This window comes from Ursus maritimus, unplaced genomic scaffold (genome assembly GCF_017311325.1).
Source record: "Ursus maritimus isolate PB19 unplaced genomic scaffold, ASM1731132v1 scaffold_1, whole genome shotgun sequence".
Classification (NCBI taxonomy): domain Eukaryota; kingdom Metazoa; phylum Chordata; class Mammalia; order Carnivora; family Ursidae; genus Ursus; species Ursus maritimus.
The window spans coordinates 7,164,043-7,188,436 of NW_024423343.1; the positions used below are offsets into that span (position 1 = coordinate 7,164,043).

Sequence of the window (24,394 nt, forward strand, 5' to 3'; positions counted from 1 at the left end):
TTCTGTCCTAACCCGTTGGGCAATCATCTAGTCCCTCAGAAAAAAAAGGTCTGTTCTCCTGTAAGATCCCCCCCCGCTTCCTGGCCCACTGACCCTCACTCAGCTGAGCTCACCAACAAGCTACAGTCCCTTTCTGTTGTCTCGGGCGCCCTCCCCCAACAGAGCGGGGTCACAGCTTACCCACCAAGCCAGCCCCACCCAAGGACTTCTGGGGAGAAAGAGGCTCAGCCAGGCCCTCACGTCCAGGCTGTTTGGGGCACATGCTTTCTTTCCTCTCTTCTTCATCTTTCTCCCTTTCTCTGCCAACACCGGCTCTACTCAGGGCCAGACGTCCAGGCTGATAAAGGGCTTACCTGGACAGTGAATTTATCATCTTCATTGGGCAGAATCCTGTACGTGTAAACGCAATTCCGGTACCTAAAATAGACCAAAGGCTTCGTTAGAACCCATGTAAGGCAATTCTTTTCTCTGGGAACTGAAAAGACAGGAATTCCTGACATGGCTCGAGGAACCTGGGCATGACATCTCCGAACTTAAGAGCTGACCATTCCGAGGTGGAGATCAACCTTGACGTCACACAGTCCTGGACTGAGCCCCCTTCCCTCCGCCCTCCGCCCCCTGCCCCCAACTCAAGGAGCTCCAGGAAAAGGCATGTGGGGTCTTCTGGGCATGATTTACGTTGGCACTTGACAGCTATGTGGTCTGAAAGGAATCCACCCTCAAGACATAGCTTCATCACAAGAGTATTTAGCCCCTCCCGGGTGCCTGGCACCTCCCTGAACATTTGTATGTATTGTTTAACTACATTTTATTTTATTTTATTATTTTGTTTTATTTTATTATTATTATTATTATTTTTCTAAGTACGCCCCACGCACAGCAATGGGGCCCGGTGTGGGGCTTGAACTCACAACCCTGAGATTAAGACCTGAGCTGAGACCAAGAGTCAGATGTTTAACTGACAGAGCCACCCAGGAGCCTAGTTTAGGTGCGCCTGGGTGGCTCAGTCAGTTAAGTGTCTGCCTTCAGCTCAGGTCATGATCCCAGGGTCCTGGAATTGAGCCCTGTGTCAGGCTCCCTCTCCCTCTGCCGTTCCCCCCCATTCATGCTCGTGTTCTTTCTCTCTCTCAAATAAATAAAATCTTTTAAAAATTAAAAAAAAATAAAATTATACATTACTTTAAACAATTTAAAACCATGAAAGAAATGTCTCCGTCTCCCCCCCGTTGAGCCCCACTTCTTCATTTACTATTTTTTTGTAAATCATTCCAGAACTCTTAAATGTACACACAAACTTATACATACATATCTTTTTAAATGCAAATAATATCACAGTATATATATATATATATATTGTTTTGAAATTTGCTTTTTTCATCAAAAAACAGATCTCACAGGTCTTCCCAACTCACGTTCCACCACGTGGTTGCATGATCATTTATCTGACCCACCGGTGATGACGGACGGGTAGTTACTTTTAGGTTTTTACTCTCCTAACCAGTACCGCAGTGAGCACCTCTGCCTACCCCTCGTGTGACTGGTGCAGGCACAGACCCAGCTCCCCCATCGGTATGATGGGGACCATCACAACACCAGCCACCTGTCGCTGCCTCCACGAGTGAGTTAACGTAGGAAGGGCATTTAAAAGAGCGCCTGGAACATGCCGACACTGCATGTGCTGACGTCAATTAGTGGCTGTAGGGAGATCACCACCAGGAGAAGAGCCACATGAAGGACCACGCTGGCTTTGTATTTTGAAAGAGACTGACGATTGCCTCCCAGCGAGGCTGTGTCACCTTTCTCTCCCACTAACCGGATATGTCTATTTCCCCACACCCTGCCAACCGGCTGCTATCAGACATTTTAATCTTTGCAAATCTGAGAGGTTAAAGAAAAATGAGTACTCTCTTTAATCTGCCTTTCTTTATGAGAAAGGCTGACCGTGTTCCCATGTTTCACTATTTGTCTTTCCTTTTCTGCGAATTTCTTTTCATGTGTTTGGCTTACTTTTTTTTTTTTTTAACCATCTTTTGCTTATTTATCTGTGAGACTTTGATACGTGCCACAATATATTTTGGAGTTACTTACTGTTGATAGCACTTATGGAATTTTTTTTTTTTTTTACCTGTGTAGAGGTTTTATGGTTTTATGTGGTCAATTTTACAACTGTTTTTGGCTTTTGAACCAATGGATGCTTCAAGAAAGTTTTGGAGAATGTTTTGGGTAATTTCACTTCCACCTGGCTCTTCATTTCTCACAGGGAAGTTTCTTTTTCTGTCTTTCTCTCATCTCTGAATGCTCATCGCCCCACACCCTGTCCTGTCTCCAGAGCCACAACTGGCTTCTTTCAGAGCCGGCAGGGGCGACTCTCTAGGCTACTGTCGTCTCACCTCCCGGAGATGTCCCAGAAATGGAGAACCACCCCAGGACCCCCGGCCCCACTCCCTTCCCCATCCCCTCCAGCCTCAGCAACCTTTGCAGAGCCTGAGGGGTAGCCCCACCCTGCTAGGCTCTTATCTTTCACTGCTCCTTCTCCTGACACTTCCTCCCGTAGATATGCAAATGAGACCAGGGCCAGAACAGTCTTATTTGGCTGAGGGCAGCTAATTTGTGGAAGAAGTTGAGCAGGCCCCAAACATCAGCCTGTCAACAAAAAGAAGAGGGTCACCAGGAGAAGGGCAGAGACAGCTGCACAGAACAGGGAGGCCCTCTGGTTAATCAAGTGTGGCAGACAAGCCCTTCTGGGTGTTTCAAAGAAGTTCTAGGAACACTGAGACACAGAGTGTTTGTGACTCAAACAGATCAGAATTCAAAAGTGAGCACAACAGATGAGAGGACACTCCCCCTTAGACAGTGATACCTCAGCAGCAGGGGGCCCGACACGCTGTCCCTGGAGCTGCGACAGTTCACGTCTGGGAGGGAAGATGCACGACATCATCACCTCCGCCACCCCCAGCCCCCAGGAGATCAGCTGTTCCAGACTGCATGGGGGGCCACTCAGGCGCTGCAGGCAGGTGGAGGGCGCCCCTCCCTGGCCTCCCCCACGCCTCAGCATTTGCACCGCACTCTGGTCCCAGACGCATAAACCTGTACAAATACACACACGTGCACACAGAGAACACACACGTATAAAGATACACACACATGCATACACACATATAGACACGTAACCTACACGTGTACACACAGGCACACAATCTTACACGTGCAATGTTCAGTGACGAGCCCACAAGGAAATCATCTCAGACAGCAACTGCACTGGAATGTAATCCAGACAACACGCTATGATGGTCTCATCGAGCCCTTCCCGGCTCTTTGTGGGGATTTAGAAACAATTTAGGGTGCTAACCCTTTAGGTCCTCGGCTGCTATTCCTTACAGGGACTGGGTTGCATTTCAGAGCCATCGTGTTAGGAGTAGCCCCACCAGAGTGGTGCTGGGCCAGGTACGTGGGAGGTTGTCCCACTCTCAAGTGAAGTGGGGCTTAGAATTTCCCACGTGACTCTGAGCAGCTGCCAGGTGACAGCAGGTGCCCACCCTGTCCAAAGTGAGAAGATGCTTCCTCTGGGCAGGGCATTTCCAGATCAATCCGAATATGGTTTGGGAAGTTTTACCCGAATGCAAGAGGACAAGTCAATGGAAGCAGAAAGAAACACTGTGGCATTTTTAGTCTCTCAGATAAATATTACTATTTCTGCATGACTACTCCTAGCCAAATGAACACTGACAAGCCTGCCCAAAAACATTCTCCACCATGGTGAGCCCCATGGGGGGCGGGGGTGAGATGGGACAGAGAAATCAAACTCTAAAATTCAAGAACCTCATTAGTGTCTGTCTCGCTCGGCCGATCGGCTTAGTGTGCTCTATAACTGTTTTAAAGCCTCTCTGTAATTATTATTATGTATCAGTTTTAATTTCTAGTGTTGTTTGTACATTTTTTTTTCTTGCTTAAATGTTGTAGACTTCTGGACAAGATGGGGTGGGAAAACAAGGAGTGGAAACCCTGCATTCAAAAAAGCCCCTTGGACCCACACAGAGACAAGGGAAAATGTGCGTCAGCCATAGAAACCAAGGGTGTTCGCTGTTCACCACCAAAACCTCAAAGAATCCAGCCAAAGAGATTCAGAAAATGGATGAATTACAAGAGGCCTTTAGTTCAGAAGAGAGAAGGTGAGAGGAGGCCAGGTGGCCAAGTGAAAGGTGGAGGGGAGGCAGCCAGAGTGCTGTTGGGGGTCTGCTGAGTGCCCTGAGACCCCTTGGAGGAAGCCCACCTATCCACGAGCCATGCCACCCCTCCTCACTTACCCCCATCAGCTGGATCTCGGATTGGGGCTTCCACCCCCATCCCTGCTGGTCTTTTTTTGACTGGGAAGAGGATTTGGGCAGAAATTCACTCTGCTCTCCAAAAGAATCTGTTCCAACTTTTCCTGACAGTTCTTTGTCAGAAGAGAAAAATCACCAGACCTATGAAAACATATCACCACTTGAAAGAAGGGCATCATTTTTCTAAGGACTCAAAGGTGTTTACTTCCATGTTTCACAGAATCACTGCACAAAGAATAAAAGACATTCTGGCGAAGTCTGACTTGTGAACTCAGTCTACCGTTGCATCTCCAGCACCTGAGAGATCGACTATAAAGACTGAGTGGCGTGAGACAAGGAAACGTGATCTGATGGGAAAACCCAGGAGTTCACGAGTCAGCACAAAACACCACAAGAGAGGCGATACACAGCAGCTGCGTCCTGGCGAATGCTAACGAGGAAGGAAAACTCGAGAAAGTCAGTGCAGAAAGAAAAGACAGGGAGGGAACGTGAGAAACAGAAGACAGATCTCTGTCCTCAAACATACATAAGTAGGGGTTTCTGAAAGCACAGACAATTTTTTGAATAAAAATAAAAAGCAAAACACGGGATCAATCTAAGAGCATATGACTTGAAAAGCAGAAAATTAAATGGCCAACCTTCTGGCAAATTGAATAAAGGAAAGAAAAAAATGCTTCACCCTCCTCCTACCCGCAATCTAGACAGACTCCATCCTTCTCCACCTGCCCTGTGTCTGGGAGACGGACCCTTGTGGGCTGCCTCACCCAGGTTTGGCACAGGCAGAGAGTGAGAGAAGCACGGGAGGGGGACGTTTGGTCCCCTGACCTCCCCCTCCCCCGCCTCCAGCGGAGTCCACAGCTCCAGTCGGAGGGCCTGGTGACAGCCTGTCCCCTGGCTCTTCAGGTGCTAGAATGGCTTCCCAAGGTTGCTTGCTCCAGGCTGTGTTGCCTTCCCTATGCCATCACCCCTTTGGATTATGCCACCTACTCCCTGCTGGGAGCCTGGCCAACACAAGGAGGAAACAAAATCAAAAAGAGAGAGAGAGAAAAAAAGAAAGAACAGTAATAAAAGAGAAACCTGAAAATTATAGAAAACCATGCATAATTGTGTGCCATAAAATTTGAAAAGCTCAACAAATGGACTGTTTTCTGAAAAATATAGATAACTTATCGAAAGTGAAACAAGAGGTAGAAAACAAGAATCAATCAACACCAAAGAAGAAACTGAAGCAAATATTTGAAAATGATCTCTGGGGCGCCTGACTGGCTTAGTCGGTGGAGCGTGCAACTCTTGATCTTGGGGATGTGAGTTAGAGCCCATGTTGGGTGTGGAGATTACTTAAAAATTAAGTTTAAAAAAATAAAAAATAAATAAAATTATCTCTGTAAGTGGATCTGAGGAAAAGCCCCTCTGCCAAACTTTTTTTAATGTTTCAAAAAAATCAGATAATGAGGATGCCACGTAAATGTCTCCATATTTTATAATTTACATGACTCTTACACCATAACTTGACCAAAATCATATAAATCAATCTCACCTATGAGCACATACACAAAAATCCTAAATAAAATTCAGAGTACAATAAAAGATTAGCATTATCAAGGACAGTTCATTTTAATCATGCAAAAGTGGCTAATGTTAGGGAGTTTATAAAATTAAGCTATTATGCCAGTAAATGAAATAAGGGAAACAATATAATAATCTCAATAGATATTAAAAAGGCATTTGATAAAATTAAATACTTAGTCATTCAAAGCTTTATAGGACCAGGAAAAGATGGGCCCTTGTTTCGACATGACAAAGAGCAACAACTAATTTTATCAAATGTTAACTTCACGTGGGTATCGTGTCAAGTCCCTTCCAGGCAGTGTCATGTTTGACTCTCACAGAACTTCCTGAAGTAGATCTGTTCTCTTCCCAATATCTTCCAATGTGATGTTTTAGAAATATTGGCCAATGTAATACACTATGAAATCTAAATCAGAGTTATAAGTATTTGGAAAGTAGACCACGAAATGATCATAATTTATATATAACATGATGGTCTCTCAAGAAAATCCAAGAGAAGCAAAGGAAAAACAATTTGAAATAATGAGGAGTAAGTAAAGTGACAGAATAAAAGGTGAATTTATAAAACTTATAACTTCCCTGTATGTTATCAGTTACCACAAAAGGGTACCTGGAGGAGAAAAGGTATCATTTACAGAAGTAACAAAATTACAAAGTAATCAGAAGTAGTCCTAACAAGAAATAGGAAGGACTTACAGGAAGAAAATTGCAAACTTTTAAAGAGGGGAGGGTATACTTATCATTAAGACTAATACTAAAATGTTCCTGGGACACCTGGGTGGCTCAGTCAGTTAAGCATCTGCTTTTGGCTGAGGTCATAATCCCAGGGTCCTGGGATCAAGTCCCGAATCAAGCTCCTTGCTCAGCAGGGAGCCTGCTTCTTCCTCTGCCTGCTGCTCCCCCTGCTTGTGCTCTCACTCTCTCTCTGACAAAAAATAAAATCTTAAAAAAAAAAAAAAAACCCTAATACTAAAATGCTCCTTTTCATAAGTTATATTATGGATTTCCTGCAGCTTGAAGTCCCAATTGTATTTTTTTCAATTTGACAAAATTATTAGCTGGTTCACCTGGAAGAATACTTGAAAACAACAGATATGAAAAATCCTAAAATAAAATCTTTTCTAAAATTGTGGCAATGCATTTGGTACAAGAAAACCAGACATATGTGGAACGGGGTAAACAGGCAAGAAAGAGATATATAAGACTTAACATACAGGGAAAGAGGAATCAGAAAAGGAGTAAGTCATTCGGCAAAAGTTTTTGAGAAAGATGATTGGTTACTGAAAAAAATACACATATACCCTTGTCTTGCACCATTCACTGCATTAATTCCAGAAAGATTAAAGTGTTCAATGTAAAAAGACAAAACAAAACAGAAATGAAACTCAAAAGCTTATCACTTCTCCATCTGTTTTTGCCAAATACCTTGCATGTGATATACACATTTGTTCAATCCACCCACGGACACTACTACATAGGTATTCTTAGTTTTCAGATGAGGAAACCAAGGCCCCACAGAATCTGGAGGTTGGACAGGCAGAGTCATCCCTAGCCCAAGTCTATCAAGTTCCACAGGCCCTGTCCTAACCCTCCCGCCTCCCACTGGAACAACAAAAACAAACAAAAAAACCCAGAATATCCATGCACAGAGGGACTCTCTACATTGAAAAGCAAAGGAGAAAAAAAAAATCACAAAGGAAAAAAGATTGATAGACTTCATGAAAATTTACAACCTCTGAATGTAAAAGAAATCACAAAGTTTAAAGGCAAACCACACTTGAAAATATTGGCAACAAAAGTGATCTAAGGAGTTCATGCAAATAGATAACAGAAAAACCACAGCTTCAAAAGAAAAATGGCAAAGAGAATGGACAGATCATTCACCAAAGAGGAATTATAAAGGTCAACGGTCCTACCAAACAAGTTTACTATGCCTGCAATCCAGAAATGCAAAGAAAAAGGAACAGAAATTAAACACCTTTCACCTTGCAACTTAATACTTTTTTTTTAAGTGCAAATATTCAGAATAGGGAGACTGGAATGAGGTGAACACTCTCTTGTATAGCCAACCGGAGCATTAAATGGAACAAAATTTCTGGAAAGCGATTTGTCATTCTGTATCGAGAGCCTAAAAAAATTTTCAGTTCTTTGACCTGGTAATTCCACCCCCGGGAATCTACAACCAGAAGTGTCACATTTCTGCACGAAGACCTTCGTCACCATCATGTTTATAACAACAAAACACTACCGGTAACTTAAATGTCTGACAATACAAGAGTTACTTCATCAATTGTGGTACATCATACACTAGAATTTTGGCACCCGTTAAATATGATATTTAGGAAAAAAAATTTTTAACTAACCAGGAAATGTGAACATTGCTAAAAAACACAGACCAAAATTACATGGTTATAGCTATATACAGTACAGAGATTTACCTATCTATGGAGAAGGAGAAACAGAGAGAGAGTGAGAACATACACCTACAAATTCACAGTATTTATGTTGGTCTCTTGGCAATTGGGTGATTATTTTCCTTCTCTACACTTTGTACTCTTTGTACATATACTTAATATTTTTTTAAGTTACTTGAAAGAACACGGCAGTGCTTATCAGCAGATCTGCTTCTATGTGGACTCGGACGCCTGGGATGGCCTCACAAGCCTCTCCTCTCTGGAGGCCAGGTTCCTGGCTGGCAAGTGAGGGGTTGGACCAGCCGACCCTTTTGGAGCCAGCCCTGTCTAGGGGTTATTTTTAAAAAGTAACTGAACCCAAATTGTTTGGGTGTGAAGTGAGCATGGGAGAAAGGAAAGATCTGGTCCCCAGAACTGTGGGCTCGTTCTCCCCACTTCCCTCGGGCAAGGCCTACTGCAGCTACCAGCACTTATCCCCACCCCGTCCACACGCTGGGCTCCCTCTTCAGAGCCTTGGGGCTTCTGTTCCCTCAGTATCTCCCTCTTAAATAGGAACAAGTTAATCACTCTTAAGATGGCTGCCATTCCTTCTTGACTTTATCTTCGATTTACCTGGTGGTTCTTCCTGGCATCCATGCCCCAGACCCCTCTCTCCCTCAGGCTTCCGGGCACTCAACCCTGGCCCCAGCGGCCACTAGACACTCCTGCACCAGTCAAGTGCTCTTCCTGCCTTATCTCTTCGAGCACTTCCTCTGAGGAGGCCCCACATGACAGCTCACTGTCTCCCACAGGCTCTTACAGGACTCCAGGAAGTTCTTGATGTGACACTCCGCCCAAGCACTCCTCTTTCCTTCTGCTGTGGAATTTTCTTCACAGACGGGCCCATACTCCCCTGCATCTGAGATGTCACTATTCACCCTACGACTTTTACAAATAGCCGGTGTTCAGTGGGTGTGTACTGTGTGCCTGGCTTTGGGTCACACGTGTTGCCCACATTCTCCCATTTTACCCTCTCAATAATGCAATGACAACAACAGATGGACAAATAACCCAATTTTTTTAAATGGGCAGAGGATCTGAATACACCTTTCTCCAAATAAGATAAGAGAAATAGCCAATGAACACATGAAAAGAAGCTCAACATCATTGGTCATTACGGAAACACAGCTCAAAGTCACAATAAGAGGCCACTTCACACCCCCTGGGAGGGTTATTACCAAAAAGATAACAACAAGGCTTGGTGAAGAGGCAGGAGAATCAGAACCCTCTCGCATGGCTGATGGGATACAGAACGGGACCGCTTCTGCGGAAAGCAGGGTGACAGTTCCATCAAAACCTAGAGTTCCTGGAGGACTCAGCAATTCCATCCGAGACCACTGAAAACACAAAAGCTTGCACACGAATGTTCACAGCAGCATTGTTCATAATAGCCGCAAAGTGGAAACACCCACATGTCCATCAACTGATGAATGGACACATAACATGTGGTCTAGCCATACAGCAGACCACTATTTAGCCATAAAAAGCAATGCTCAGGCCGCAACACAGATGAATGTCAAAAGCATCACGCTAGGTGAAAACAGCCGGACACAGGAGGCCACATATTATATATGATTCCGTTTATAACCCAAGGACTGGGCATCTCACCAGTGAGGATGCCGGATGGGCACAGGGAGGTTAGTGTCTCATGAATGTTTGAACCCACATCAGATGTAGCCAACCACAGAGGGCTCACCCCTAAGGACTGTGTCTCGTGGCATGGATTCGGGCAGGAAGGGTGGGCCTCCCCTCACTCCATCGCTGGGGCAAGGAGGAAGGCCTGACCAGGGGCACCACTGCCATTTCTTCCCCATGCCTGGGCTCACACTCTGGGAGAGGGGACCATTCAGCAGAGAAGCACCAGGGTCTGTGCACAGGTGAATGTAACCCGTCAGGTAGGCCAGCTTGCAAAACACATGAAAGCAAGAGCCTGCGCTGGTTCTGGAAGGGTTGTTAAGGAGTGCTGGGCTGGGCACAGAAAGCCTGGAGATGCTCAACATTATCAGATTGTCCTGAGTCACTTCACATAGAAGATGCCAGTGATCTGTTCAACACACAGGCCCTCACAGGCACAGCACTCCCTCGTGTCTTGCACCCAGAAAGAAGACTCCAAAGAGCTGCCCTTGGGCAAGCTCTTACGTAAACTGGATTTCCAGAGCCCATGGTCTCCAGCTCTGGCTGCTGCCAACTGTCTGTGCCAGTGCCTGTCCCCACTTTCTGCCAACACCAGATATGAAAACCAATATTTCTTTGCCTTGCACAAAAATAATCAATGAGCAGTGCAAACTTGACTCAAACTTTGGAAGGGGATTGGAGGAAGGGGGGATTATATCCACGAGTTTACACCACAGGAAATGGCTTTATGCCTCTCCTGAACATTGCTGCCCTCCCAAGTCCCTTCTCTGCACCTCCCCGTTCCCGGCCTCCCTGACCCCACCCACACCCAGGCTAGCCCGCTGCCTTCTCTTTCTCCCTCCAGAGAACGGCCTGAGTTCAAGCCCTGACCCTGCCATTTATCAGTCCTGTAAACGTGGCATGTCACCTAACTTCTGGGTCTCTGCTTCCTCATCTGTAAAGCGGGGATAATGACAGTCCTTCCTCCAAAGGCCATCGGGGACAGTGAGTTAATCCAGGTGAAGAGTCTAGAACAGGGAGCCCGGCACAGAGTAGGCCTTCATGAGTCTTTTGTGGGTATCTTTAGACAGAACAGGTTAGCAACCTCCTCTCGTTAGGCGAACAAGGCTGAGGGCTTACTCCACCTCAAGTGGCCCATCACACTCTATCGTCCCAAAAAGAAGGGAACTTCTGGTGGCCAGTGTCCTTCTGGTGCTTCTTCATCTTTGGGGCTGTGCTAACAAGGCCACACTCCAGGCTGCCTGGTACACTGTCCCTGGGAAGGAGACTGTGGGTGTGCCTGGGCTGTGTCCTGAGGAAGCCAAGACTACCTCCCTGCCACAGCTGGCTGGACGGGGCGCTGGTTCCTGAACCAAAGGCAGCACACGCCTGCCCCTCCCCCAGCAGGGAAGCCAACTCTGTCTAGTGTGCTTTGGTGGGAAGGCCACCCAACTGGGCAGGTTGTATTCCCAAATATGCTGGGCCATGGTTCTAGGTCTGCCTGGGCAGGCTGAGCAAGGAGAGGCTGGCCCTGATGACTCCCGGCCCCTTCCATGGAGGGACCCCCATCCCCAAAGGCGTATCTCTGTTCTGCAGCATAAAGCACCTGACAGGTACCCTGGCCCCATGTGGAGGTGCCATCCTGGCAGGAAAGGAGGGAGTGAGCTTGATAGCCTCTTAGCGTCCCCATCCAAGATGGGCTAGACGCCCCCTCCAGGTACCCCTGTGGTGGGTTTGAGTCAGGTCGGGGAGGATGACCCAGGCCCTATCTGGAAATGCCCGCTGTCCCTCATGTTTTCAAGCCCCTTGCCACAAGATGGCAGAGCTGGACTCAAACCATGCCTGGGGGTCTTCCCCCTCCAGCTAAGAAGGGCCTCTGGGGTCTCCCTCAAGCAGGGTTCTCTGAGCTGCCAAGGAGCAGGCTGAGCTTTCCTGCCCAGAGGCAGGTGGTAGGGCTGACCTCTCGAGAGGAAATGTGGGTTTGCGAGGCCTGGGGTGACTGTGCGTTCTCATCACGTGGGCGGCCCTGAATTGCAGCCTTGTCTTTTGGTGTCGCCCCCTCCCTCGTTTCATTTAAATAGTCAAATCCTGTTCTCTTTCCTGGGCACCAAGGCCACTGGGGAGAAGGCATACACAGTTCCTGGTGCTCCCAACACAGTTGCAAACCAGCAGCTGGAGCTTCCCCACTGTCCCCTCACTCACCAGAGGGCACTGGGGAGAGGCTCCGGCCACCGGGCACACACAGGAGGTCTTGGCATGCCCGGCCAGGAGGCCTTTTTCCCTGGATATGTCTAAAGCAGGAGGGCAAGCCTTGGTGGCTTCCTTCTGCAGGCCTGGCTCACTCTGAGAGCCCTGACCCCACCGCTGCACCACCCGGGGTCCCTGCACTCCCAGCTGGCTTCTAGACAGACAGCACTTGTGAAACGCAGGAAAGCACAGCTGCTTTTCACCCCGTCAGGGTTCCCAGCACTAGGCCGTGGACCCGGATGGCGTGGGGGCAAGGTCTGTGCCAGGCCACAGGGAAGTTAAATCTAATTTGATTTAAAGGACTGGCTCTTTTTTTTTTTTTTTTTAAGAGTACACTTTTTCTGCTTTTTTCTTTTTCTTTCTTTTCTTTTCTTTTCTTTTCTTTCTTTCTTTCTTTTTTTTTTTTTTTTTTTTTTTGGTGTTCCAGGATGCTTTCTTCCATGAAATAAGCCTTTGGAAGGTGGTGGGTAGTTGTCATTCATTTTAAGTTTTTCATTCTTAAATCTCCTTAGTTGGCAAAATGAAAAGTGGCAGGGGGGTTAAGTCTCCCAGGCTTGGGGAGAGTTTGGTGGCCCACGCTATCCCACAGCCCGCAGGGGCTCCTGACGCGGAAGGAAGGGTGGCTTCCCTCGAAGAGCAGAGGGGAAAGGGGAGCCCTGGGTCTGGCAGATGGGAGGGGCCCCGGGGAGGAATCCAAGCCCTGGGGTCTGGACCTAAAAGGGCTTTGAGGACGGGAGCTTGATGAGAAGAGCGGACATCCCTGTGGGTGCCCTCCCTGAGAAGAGGACCCGGTGCATTTGCTGCAGCTCTGAGACTAATTCAGGGCTACGAGCAGAGGGGAGGAGAGGTGGAGGAAGGAATATGGGAAACCAGGCCTGGACCCCAGCTTGCCACCAGCCAGCTGGGCAGTGGAGTCAAAGGCCTCACCCTCTTAGAGCTCCTTCTACTCACCCACAGTCCAGGGCCGTGGGATGAGAGGTCCCCAAGGGCCTCTAGACCCAGCCCCCGGCTCTGGCTTGCCATGGTGCTGCCCGTGCGGAGTCAGAGACTGCCCCTATAACCTGCGCACAACCCGAGCACCCTGACCAGGGGGCCACTGGGAGGGTCCTGGAAGCTCTCAGCGGGAGGCTCAGCTTACAGCCAACACCCAACAGCATCGGTCTTCCACTAAGGTCCAGGCGGCAGTAGAGAGAGAGCCATATGGGCTCAGTGGAATCAGTCAGGAGTCTTCCCATCCTTTCCAAGGCCCTGTTGGTGGGTGCCCACGGGGGCAGTGCCTGTGGTGAAGTCCTGGGTCCCTTCCCCTGAGTGTGAGTGGGGGGGGGGGAAGTTGGCCTTGGGAGGTGGGCCTCTGGTCAGTGTCCTTGTCAGCACCCTGGCTTCTCTTGCTGTCCCCTGGAACCTATGCTCCCACTCGGCCTGACAGGGTTAGGAGTGGGGTGGCAAGGGTCCAGTTGTCTGGGTGCAGCCTCTGGCCCTGGTTTGGGCTGTCATCAGCCTCTGAACCTATCTGAGTCTCAGTTTCCTCATCCGCAAAGGGGACTGACACCGGGACCTGCACGTCAGGTCACCACAGGGATGGAATGGGTAACACCAAGACAAATGCTTACGTTCAATGCTCAAAACAGGTCTGTGTTCAGTGACCTCCCTCCCCTCCTGCCTGGTCAGGGGGAACTCTCTGCAAGTCTACGGATGGTACCTGAGAGATGCAGGGGGACAGCCTGTCCCCCATGGTGCCCTGGCACTGCCCTGAGCCTCGCAGGGATGGTTAGATGGCAGGGCTGCAGGGGCGAGGGCCTTCTTCAGACATGGGTCCAAGAAGGGTGTTTTAAAAAGGAAACTTCAGCAAGTGGCTGTTTCCTCCCATGTTAAGACAACTGGAGGTTTCAGCAAGATCCCAGAGCCGGGAGTGGGGTGAAATGGGGGTGGGGAGGAGGGGTTGATGGTGGCTGAGAGCCCAGAATGGGTGGGGGACACAGCCCAGTGCTGAGGTGGGGAGAGAAGTGGCTCTCGCTGTCAGTGATGGTGACTTCCTCTGCTCTCAGGGCCCCGAATGCAACTTCTGGGTGAACTGAAAGCTCTTTCTTGAGTGAACCCACCCCATATTCTGGCTCCCGGAACAAGGGCTTCCTCCAGGGATCCAATGCCTAGGCTCTGGAAATGTGCTCTCTTGCCACATCTGTTCTCCATGAGTGTTTCCAAGCTGGGCATCTTTGCCCCACACCTGAGCTGACCAAGCCACTTTCTAACACAGCCATCGCCTTGGAGCCCTGAGCTTCTGCCTGCCTCCCAGAGTCTGGAGACCCCCCTCCCGGCCCCTGGTACCCCCGCTCCCGGGCAGCGGGCAACGGTGACCAGGCCCCGGGTGACCCTGGAGGGCTCTGGGACAGAAAAACCTGAGCTCCAAGGCCCCGCGGGGCCTACGGTGGGCCTCGGCTGAACCAACCAACAAATCTGGGCAATACGCAAGACGGGTCCACGCATCCCATGATGTGAAGACAAGGCGTCCCCGCGTGGGCGCGAGGCCCGAGCTGGCCTCCCCTCCCCGGGGCCCGGCGGGCGGCGCACTTACAGCACACACAGCGCGTAGGCCCGGGAGATGGACTCGCTGGCGCGCACGAGGAAGCTCCCGTCCTTGCCCGTCCTGGACAGCAGCTCCTCGGCCTTGGAGCGGGTGATGTTGCCATGGTTCCAGCAGGGGACCATGGCGGCCACGGGCCTCCCGGGCCGGGCCGGCGATCACCGCAGCACCGACGCGCCTCCGGCGGGAGCTGAGGTCCCTGCACTGGGAGCCGGAGCCGCCGTCTGTCTGTCCCCTCGCCGTGGCCCCGCTGCTGCCACCAGCTCCCTGACCGACTTCCTGTTTCAGGAGCTCAGCGAGGGAAAGGAAGCCAGCAGCGGCCGAGAACTTCCTCATTGCGGAGTGCGGCCCGGGGAGGCCGTGCTCCACCTTCCCACCCCGCCCACCCGCCTGCCGCCCCTCCCGCACCCCCCCAAGGCCTCCTGGGGGTGTGCGCTGCGTTGGGGTCCGGCTTCCGAAGAAGCGGGGCCTAGTGGGTGTGCACTGGCCAAAGCAGTGGCCATTAGAGGCCTGCCCGCAGCTCACGTGGGCCGGCCACGCCCTGACCAGATCCCTCCGCCTTCGGGCTCCCCTACCCCAGAGCTTCTCCGCTCGGACCGCGGCGGGCGCACCCCGGGGCCCAGCAAAAATGAGGGGTGGGAGCACAGTGGGCCCTGGCCCCACGGGAGAGTCTCAGGACCCCACACAGCCCTGGGTGCCGGGAGGACCTTGGGTGACACCATCTGAGGGCTCCAAGGGCCCAGGTGACAGCTCTGTGACCCTCCTCCCCAGGGGCCTATGGGTGTGAAGGAACCCTGTTCTCCATGGCAGCCCAGCTCAGTGACACAGGAAGGGTGTGGAGGGCTCGTGACATGGACACTGCACAGGGCAAATGCAGGCTGGGTTTTCACCTCGGGGTCTCTCCAGGACACTTGGGAAACCACACTTCCCTACAGGCTGGCCACCTGGCCAAGGATAAGGAATGGGTCTTCCAGGGTCCTTTATTTCAGCAGAGTCAGGGTGGCCATCGGAGCGGCGGCTCTTCCCAGGCTGGGCATGGCTGCACGTGCCCATGGCTCGAAGGACAGCGGCCTCCATGGACCGCCACCCCTGGCCCGCAGATTCTGAGGGCTCCCAAGAGGACACCCACTCCTGGGGTGACTCAGTTCTTGGGCCAGGCCCACCAGGGGGAAGGGGCACTGTGACCTATTGCACAAGGTGTGGTGCCGCCCCAGTCCCACACCCAGACCTCGCCCCCCAGGACATGACAAGAGCCCTCCCTCCCCAGGCTGGAGCTCAGTGAGCCTCCATCCGAACCCCACAGCTCTCCATCTACATCTGAGCTCCAGGAGCTGATCAGACTTCTCTGTCTCAGGCCGTTTCCTCTTCTCTACCTCGAAGAAAGTAGCTCCTAAAGGAGCCCACGTGTGCCGAGGACCCCCCAGCACCTCCCATCTGCGCGGACACGCTCGCGCACAGCTGGCGATTCTGAACTAGCTCACCCTGATTCTGAGGCCCAGAGTGTGGCCTCTGGGCTCCAGGTGAATTTCCTTTGGAAACTCCAGCCCAGAGAACTCCCCAGTCCTCTCTCCCACCTCCCCAAGCCACCCTGAGCTTCCTCTCCCCTGACCACTGCCCCTCCCCCGCTCCTTCCCCTGGACCAGTGACTCAACTCAGAACATAGGAACATAGGAAGCGTAGGAAGCAAGGGTCCTCTGGGCAGGCCCAAGCTAGGCATGGGGAAATGATGGGGAGAAGAGCTGGCCTCCACACTCTGGCCTTCCAAAGCCAGCCGGATCCTCCCATCACCCACTTAGCACCCTTCTTGCCTCCCTGCTAACCTCCACCAACCTCCTCACTGGTCTCAGCTTTGAAGCCCCCTGGTCTCTCTAGGGCCCATCAGGAGGATCCATCTGCAATCCTGGCCCCTTTGTACCTTGACCAATTCATCCACCACGTCCAAGACTCTTGCACTTATAACTACCTTCCTGCCACACTCTCCAACTTCCTGCCCTCCCTCTCTCAGGCCTCTATCCCCACCAAGTCCTGCCTCTCAGCAGAGTTGGGTGGTCAGTGGGACTGCCCTTATCCTTCGACTCCACTGTGATGTCCCTTGGACACACGACACATAAATAACACACGTTTCCCTAATTTTTAGGGTCCATTCCATCTCTACTTCTACCTAACCCAGTTGCCTGAGCCATCTGACATGGTCAGCTTCCTGGTCCCCCACCCTTCTGCTCCCCATGTTTGGAAAACTGCAATATATATTTCTTAAAAATTTATTTGAGAGAGAGACCATGTGGGGCAGAGGAGAGGGAGAGAGAGTCCTAAGCAGACTCCTCACTGAGCACAGAGCCCTACATGGGGCTTGATTTCACCATCGATAGATCAAGACCCAAGCAGAGATCAAGAGTGGGATGCTTAACTGACCGAGCCCCCAGGTGCCCTGGAAAATGGCAACATTTAGATCTGGACTGCCCTCATGGTGGGTGGATGGGCCTGAGTAAATATTTTTTACAGGGCCCCTCTCTATATACACAATGTACTAAAAATTTGTATTATAAAATTCGTGGACCCATGCAGGGTATAGTGATTTATCAATGAAGATTTAGAATGATGTCTAGAGAAGAGGTGATTGTGTATACATTCAGTGTCCAATCAGTGCACTGGAAGAGTCTTCATGAGATCCTGGCTCTTGCTTCCTGTTCAGATCCCATTTTTTATTGTCTTGTGTTCATGGAAGCCCTTTGCTGGACCCCAGGGTTCCCCACGGCCCACCAGCCTGGGCAGATAGATAGGTGTCACCCAATGATTCCTATTGGAGAATGAGGGAGTGCAAGTGTTTACTTCCTGAGTCCCCAAAAGCAAAGGGAGCTGTGATAGTCAATTTTCTGTGCAACTTGGCAAGGCCACGGTACATAGATATTTGGTCGAACATTATTCTAGTTGTCTCTGTGAAGATATTTTTAGATAAGATCCGTAGTAAACTCTGAGTAAAGCACATATTACTGGTGGGCCTCATACAATCAGTTGAAGGCCTTAATAGAAAAAACTGAGGTGCCCCAAGAAGAGGGAATTCTGTCAGCAGCTTCAGCTCCTCCCTGGGTCTCCAGCCTGCCAGCTCACCCTGCAGATTTTGGACTTGTCAGTTTCCATAATCACATGAGACAATTCCTTACAAAACAAATCTCTCTCGTATATATACACACACGTACACACATCCTGTCGGCACTGTTGCTCTGGAGAACCCTGACTAACACAGAAGGAAATGTTTGAAAGCTGCTCACTAGTTGCTGTCATCAGGAGTGAACATCCTCCACCCCCCAGACTTGATAAAAAGGCATCTTGGGCTGAGGAAGGGAAGGGAGCAGCCACTCACAGAGAACCAGGGGTAGGACCAGGGGGGCCTGAGCCTCCTGTCTTCAAGCAGTGCTGCTCCCAGTGTCAGGGTGCCCAGGGCAGGTCGGTCGTCTCCCCCCCCATCTCTTCTGTCTTGAGAATTTACCCTGCCCCCACTGGCCCCTCCCAAATCAAACGGTCAAGGACCTCAATAATGTTATTGAGATGGGGGAAGGGACTCACTCTCTGACCAGGGTGTAAGTAGACCACCCAGCGGAGATCTCCTGAGAGCTGGGACACCACCAGACATAACGAGGATCATAATACCGCCGGCCCTCCACTGGGAAGGAAAGGTCCGGTCCCTCCCGCTTCAGCCCTTCTCTCCTAGCCTCACCCCTGTGGACTTTGGAGGGCCGAGGGCCGTCAGGATGCCTGGCTCCACCTGCCTGCCTTCTCACAGTGAGTCCTGGCTTCACTTCTGCGATGGCATCTTCAGGTTGCCTTTCTAGATCCTCTCTCCAGACCCCTGCAGACACGAATTCAGCTCAGCAGTTCTGAGCACTGGGCCAGGCTTCTCACAGGCCCTGGGCCTAAGCCTCCTGGAGCCCGGAGCACTGTAAAGGGTGGGAACGCAGGGTCTGCACTCACAGCACCCACACACTCTTTCCCCTCCAGTCTCCAGTTTCAGAGCTGCAGATCTGACCCTGAGTCCCACACTCGGGAGCCAGACCTGATCTGAGTCCCAGCTCTGCACCAAGATCTCGCCTCCGATCCTCAGTTTGTATCTCTGTGAAGGGGGTAGTAGTATCTCTGCTGAAGGGAGTTTGTAAACAGTTACTGAGTGTCTGATGTGAGGTGGGGGCTCCCCGATGAGGCGGGTCCCCAGTGGCCCTCCTGACCGGTGCCTGGATGACAGAGCCTCGGGGGGTCTGCAGGCAGTGGCCAGTGTCTACTGGCCACTGGTTTAACCACCCCGGTCTGAAAGAGGACAGGATTCTATAAAAGTGCTCTTCACCTACAACTAAAAATAAACTAAAATGGGTCAGATTCGGAGCCTTGTGACTCCCCACCACCAGAGGGAGCCTCCAACTCTTGCCTCCGGCCCTGAGTTCCTGTGTGACCCTGCGCGGGGGCTGACACTTTCCAAGAGCCCCGCCTCTCCTGTTCCCATAGTAACGACGCCATCAGGGATCGAGGCGATTTCCTAACCCCCCCCTCCGCCCCTCCCCGCCAGGCCCGGGCTCATCGAGTCCATGACTGTGCTCAAGAATTTCCTTCGAATACCAAAGGCCTGGCAGCGTGCAGTTCTCCCCTTGCCAGGAAATCAAATAGACCTGATCTGCAATCAGGAGAAGGGGGCTTGAACTGGGGAAGAACTGGGTAAGGGAGAAAATCACATTCACAAAAATAACTTGTGTCTTTTGCCAAGATTGGTAAGGACGCAGGAACGTATTCAAAATACAATGGTGGGGCGCCTGTGTGGCGCAGCGGTTAAGCGTCTGCCTTCAGCTCAGGGCGTGATCCTGGCATTATGGGATCGAGCCCCACATCAGGCTCCTCTGCTATGAGCCTGCTTCTTCCTCTCCCACTCCCCCTGCTTGTGTTCCCTCTCTCGCTGGCTGTCTCTCTCTCTGTCGAATAAATAAATAAAATCTTTAAAAAAAAAAAAAACAAAACAAAAAAACAAAATACAATGGTAAGTTAAAAAAAAAAAAGGAAGAAAAACATCAGGAAACCAATTTGAGGCTACAGTATGAATCCAAATATGGGGGAAAAAAAGTTTTTCCTGGGAAATCACTGAATATGAAGGGTGCTGAGTTAGGCAGCATATCCACAACCAATCTTTTTCCTCCTACTTTCCCTGATTTCCTTTGCGACCACATACTACTTTTCTGTAATAAAAATTAAATAAACAAAAAGACAACTCAGGTTCCAGAAGGTACGAGTGAACTCCTTCCGGACTGCTGGGCTCTCTGTGGAGGATGGTTGTATCCCAAGAGATACCTCCCCCCACACGCAGCCCTCCGGATTCATAAGGAAGAGATGGACTTTTTTCCCTTTAATCTTTTTTTTTTTTTTTTTTAAGATTTTACTTATTTGTTGAGAGAGAGAGCCCGAGCAGGGGGAAGAGGGAGAGGGAGAGGGAGAAGAAGACTCCCTACTGAGCAGGGAGCCCGATGTGGGGCTCGATCCCAGGATCCCGGGATCATGACTCGAGCCCAAGGCAGATGCTTAACTGACTGAGCCACCCAGGTGCCCCTCTCTAATCTTTCTTTTAAGTGAGTAAAAATTCAATGAAAAGTAAGTGTTCCTGCCAGACCCCCAGCCCCATTGCCCCAGGGCCAGCATCTTTATATTCTTGCAACACTTTCTATGCTTGTGCAAGCATAATTTTGCAAGGCCTCAATTTTTTTTAAACCCTATTGTACAGCTTACTTTTTTCACTTCACAGTATTTCTGAACATTTCATGGAGCTTTTTGGTATCTACCACATTCTTGTACAACCCAGCATACTATTACACGCCATGCCGTCCTGCATCGTACCAATCTCCTACTGGTGGACACTGAGATCGTTTCCAACGTTTGCTATTACAAAGCAGAGTCAGCGTACCTACCAGATGGGTCCTTAGTAGGGCGACTAGGGTCCAAAGCCTGTGCATACTTTTTGTTTGGGTTAATGATGCCATAATGTCTTCTAAAAAGGTTGCTCCAATTGACATACGTACGGTGTGTGGGAATTGGGTCTTCATATTTCCTCCAGCCCAGAGGGGCAATTCTGGTGTCCCATTTTAAGAAAGTGACATGGATCCTACTTATGAAATAGCTTTTTAACAACAGTCCTTGATGACTTGCGTTTCAAAAGGCTTCTTAACTTTCGTCACAGGATTCATTTAAAAACAAACTGTCCCTTTGCATTTACAATATGATTTGAATTTTTAAAAACTTGTATGCTCCCTTTCCCAGAAAGCTGCCTGGGTGTGTTTCCCGCAATGAACGTGAACGTGCGAAGGGATGGCCGTCGGCCTTGGGTGCCCTTGAAGCTTTGCACCCTTGTGGCACCAAGCCACACCTTCGCGTAAAGCAAAGTACGCCAGTGATCTCCTTCAGGTAGCCGCGTGGCCGCGGCAAACACCCCTTCCTGGTTCTCTGCCCCCAGAGTCAGATTTGCCAAACTCTGGAGCCAGCAACTCTCGGGCTCTGAGCCAAGACATGGGCCAGCCCCAGTCAGCCTGCTGAGGCCAGCCGGCTGCCGCTGACACATGCTGGGGAGGCCACTGGCACCGCTGGGCCACCTCCAGCCTCGGCGCCGGCCGAGCACTTCCCAACCCCCCTGGGCCGGGCCTGTTACCGCGTTCATTTCCTGAGTGCCTTTGCTGCCAACAGCCACTAGCTCTCCGTGGCGATCACACGTCAACTGCTTTCCAGCCTCGTGTTCTGTTCTTCTTCCTCTTTGCCTCCACAGCCGGCGGTTCTCTTAACGAATTCACTGAAACAAAAAACAAGACCTCGCTGTTGGTTCCAGCTTCAATCCCATCGGGATCTTCTGCCCGCCTTCCTCTTGGGGACTTCCTCCCGCATGGCCGTCCCTCGGTGCCGGGAAGCTCCGGGTTTTGCTGACCGCGTCCCTGCTCCCCGATGGGCTCCCCGAGCTGTGTCAGTTCGCCTCGGAAATGCCCCCCACCCCGACACTGCCCTCCCCCATGGCCTCCCCTCTCCCGGGACTGGGCCAACCTCCAGGCTGCTGGAAGCATGGTCTTTTTCTGACCCTCCTGCAGAGTATCATCTCTCCTCTTGGCGCTGGCCTCCCTCGGGAGGCACAACTTTGCCTGCTCTTCGCTCAGAGTGTTTTCCCATCACGACTCTGAGCACCTCTCCTAACCCCTCGTTAGCTCCTCGTCTGCCAACACCCTTGAGGATGTAGCATCCGGCCCTCGCTGCGGAGTAGGACATGGTCCGCTCAGCTGCTGCAACGAGATAGCACAGACATTCTCTCACAGCTCTGCAGGCTGGAAGCCCAATGTCAGAGGGTCAGGGGGGTCGAGTTCTACTGAGGACCTTCTCCCTGGCTCGCTGATGGCTGCCTTCTTGTGGCCTCTGACGTGGCTTTTCTTCTCACCTGCACAAGGCAGCGGGGGGGGGGGGGGGGGGGGGGGGGGCAGGGGGAGAGTGATTTCTTCCTCTTCCTCTTCTCATAAGGCTACCAGGACCCCATCCTTATGAACTCAACCTTAATTACCTCCTAAAAACCTATCTCCACATACAGTCACACTGGAGGTTAGGGCTTCAACACATAACCTTGGAGAGGAAAACAACGTGGTCCATAGCAGTACTATTCAGCAGTAAATATTTGCTGAATTATAACCGAAGATAATACCTATCAGCTAGTATGTGTGAGACATTGTGCTAAGCTCTTGGCATCAATCGCCTCATTCAATCCTCACTATGCCCCATAAGGGCGTCTCATTACTATCTCCATTTTACTGGCAGAGAGATTGAGAACCAGAGACGTTAAAGAAATAATTCATCTTCGTTAGTGGCAGATCTGAGATTCTAGCTCATGTCTGCTTGACCCTGTAACCACTAGGCATGCGACACACTTTGAGATGAGACCAGAATTCTGGGCTGGACTCTGAAATTCTTAGGCCAGAGTCTCTTCCCCATTCACCTGCTCCCCTGCATCCTCTCCGGAAGCCTCTGGGGCCCCCATTGTTGGAAGTGGCACAGATGAAGGAGTAGCTGGATTTCAGGAGTAGCTGGTCCCTTGCCCACAAGAGTTTCAGAATTCAACCAGGTTCCTGGTGGAACAGAGTATGGTTCTTACCCTACCCTCCATGTTTCTTGTTGTGAACTCAAATAGGACATGACGACCACCTGGTCTGGTCGCGGTGTGGCAGAGGGGGACAGGGGCCTTGGCTGTTTGTTGAACCTGTCACCCTGCAAATCCCTTCCCACCGGAAGGTCCTTGTTCTTCCTGCAGCGGTGACCTCATTGATCACCCAAATCTGCAACTCCAAGCCCTGATTTGCACTCCAGACTGCAAAGAACACCCAGGTTCATCTTCTTAAAGCCTGGCTTTGGTTTTGTCACTTCCCTACCGAAAATCTTCAAATGGCTCCTGGCTGCCCCTAGGACAAAGCCCCAGATCCTGTCCTTGAGAAGACTCTAATCTGGCCACCATATGCGCCCGCCTCCCTTCTTCTTCCCCGTCCCACCCTTGGGGACTTGGCAGGAGCTCTCCTTACTCCACGTCTGGAGGGGCATCTACTTCCACGTCTGCCCATTGTAGTGGCAGCTCTTGGAACGTGTACACCCCAAATCTTGACCTCCAGATCTCACTCTCCCCTTCAGACCACCATCTCCCTCCCTTCCTTTATTCACAAGGAGCCCCTCCTTCCCTTCCCCACCTCCACGCTCACAGCCCCCATCACAGGCCACTCTCCACCCTCAACTCCCCTCCCTGCCCCCTCCCCCCACGCTCCCACCCCAGCAAAACCTCCAGCCAGGCTCCTCCTTTGGATGGGGTGCTGACCTTCACCAGAGAAACTCCCCACCAGGCAGCTTAGGCTGGACAAGCGCACAGCTCCCAACCCGCATGGCGGCCAGGCTCTTGCAGACACGCCCTCGGCCTTGCTGCCCCGGCTGCCATACGAGGGCCTGCGTTGTCCCTGTTGGCCTTCCTCACCTCCCCACACTCCTCAGAGCAGCTCATCCAGAAGCCAGAAGCCATAAAAAAATAAACCCCTCCCTTTTCTGCCCACAAACAGTAGACGGGTCTCCGGGGCCACCCTCAAACGCATCTACGTTGGTCTCTGTCCCCACTGTTCTTCTGCCCTCCTGCATCACCTTGCTGGGACAGGCCCTGAAGCCACTCTGACCCACCTGAATTTCCTCCCTCTCCTCCCCCTCACCCCACAAGGACGCTTAAGATTTTTCCATCTTAAAAAAAATAAACTCTCTCTCTCTAATAAATAAAATCTTTTTAAAAAAAAAAAAGAGGGGGGGGCACCTGGGTGGCTCAGCCTGTTAAGCGTCTGCCTTCGGCTCAGGTTATGATCTCAGGGTCCTGAGATTGAGCCCCCCCCGCATCGGTTCCGCACTCAGTGTGGAGTCTGCTTGAGATTCTCTCTCTCCCTCTTCCTTTGCCCCTCCCCAACTTGTGCTGTCTTTAAATAAATAATTAAAAAAATAATCTTTAAAAAAAAACAAAAATGGAAATCTCTCCAGAGGGCCTGGACACCCCCCAGTAGTCCAGCAGGCAGCCAAGCATGATTGCCACCCCCCCCCCC

At 50.9% G+C, this 24,394-nt stretch overlaps 1 protein-coding gene across 2 annotated transcripts in view; it reads right to left on the minus strand.

The window, feature by feature from the left end:
• The window catches only part of INPP5D (inositol polyphosphate-5-phosphatase D), a 112,765-nt gene extending 97,652 nt beyond the window's left edge, over positions 1–15,113 (minus strand). Inside the window, exons 1-2 of one of the 2 annotated variants that reach the window (XM_040638913.1) lie at positions 14,778–15,113; positions 354–417 (exon numbers count right to left, since the gene is read on the minus strand). In XM_040638913.1, the coding sequence (XP_040494847.1) occupies positions 354–417; positions 14,778–14,911 (198 nt within the window). In that variant the 5' untranslated portion in view covers positions 14,912–15,113. The remainder of the gene's footprint in view (positions 1–353; positions 418–14,777) is intronic. The other variant, XM_008690547.2, reaches the window with a different exon arrangement.
• Between the last annotated feature and the right edge of the window lie 9,281 nt (positions 15,114–24,394).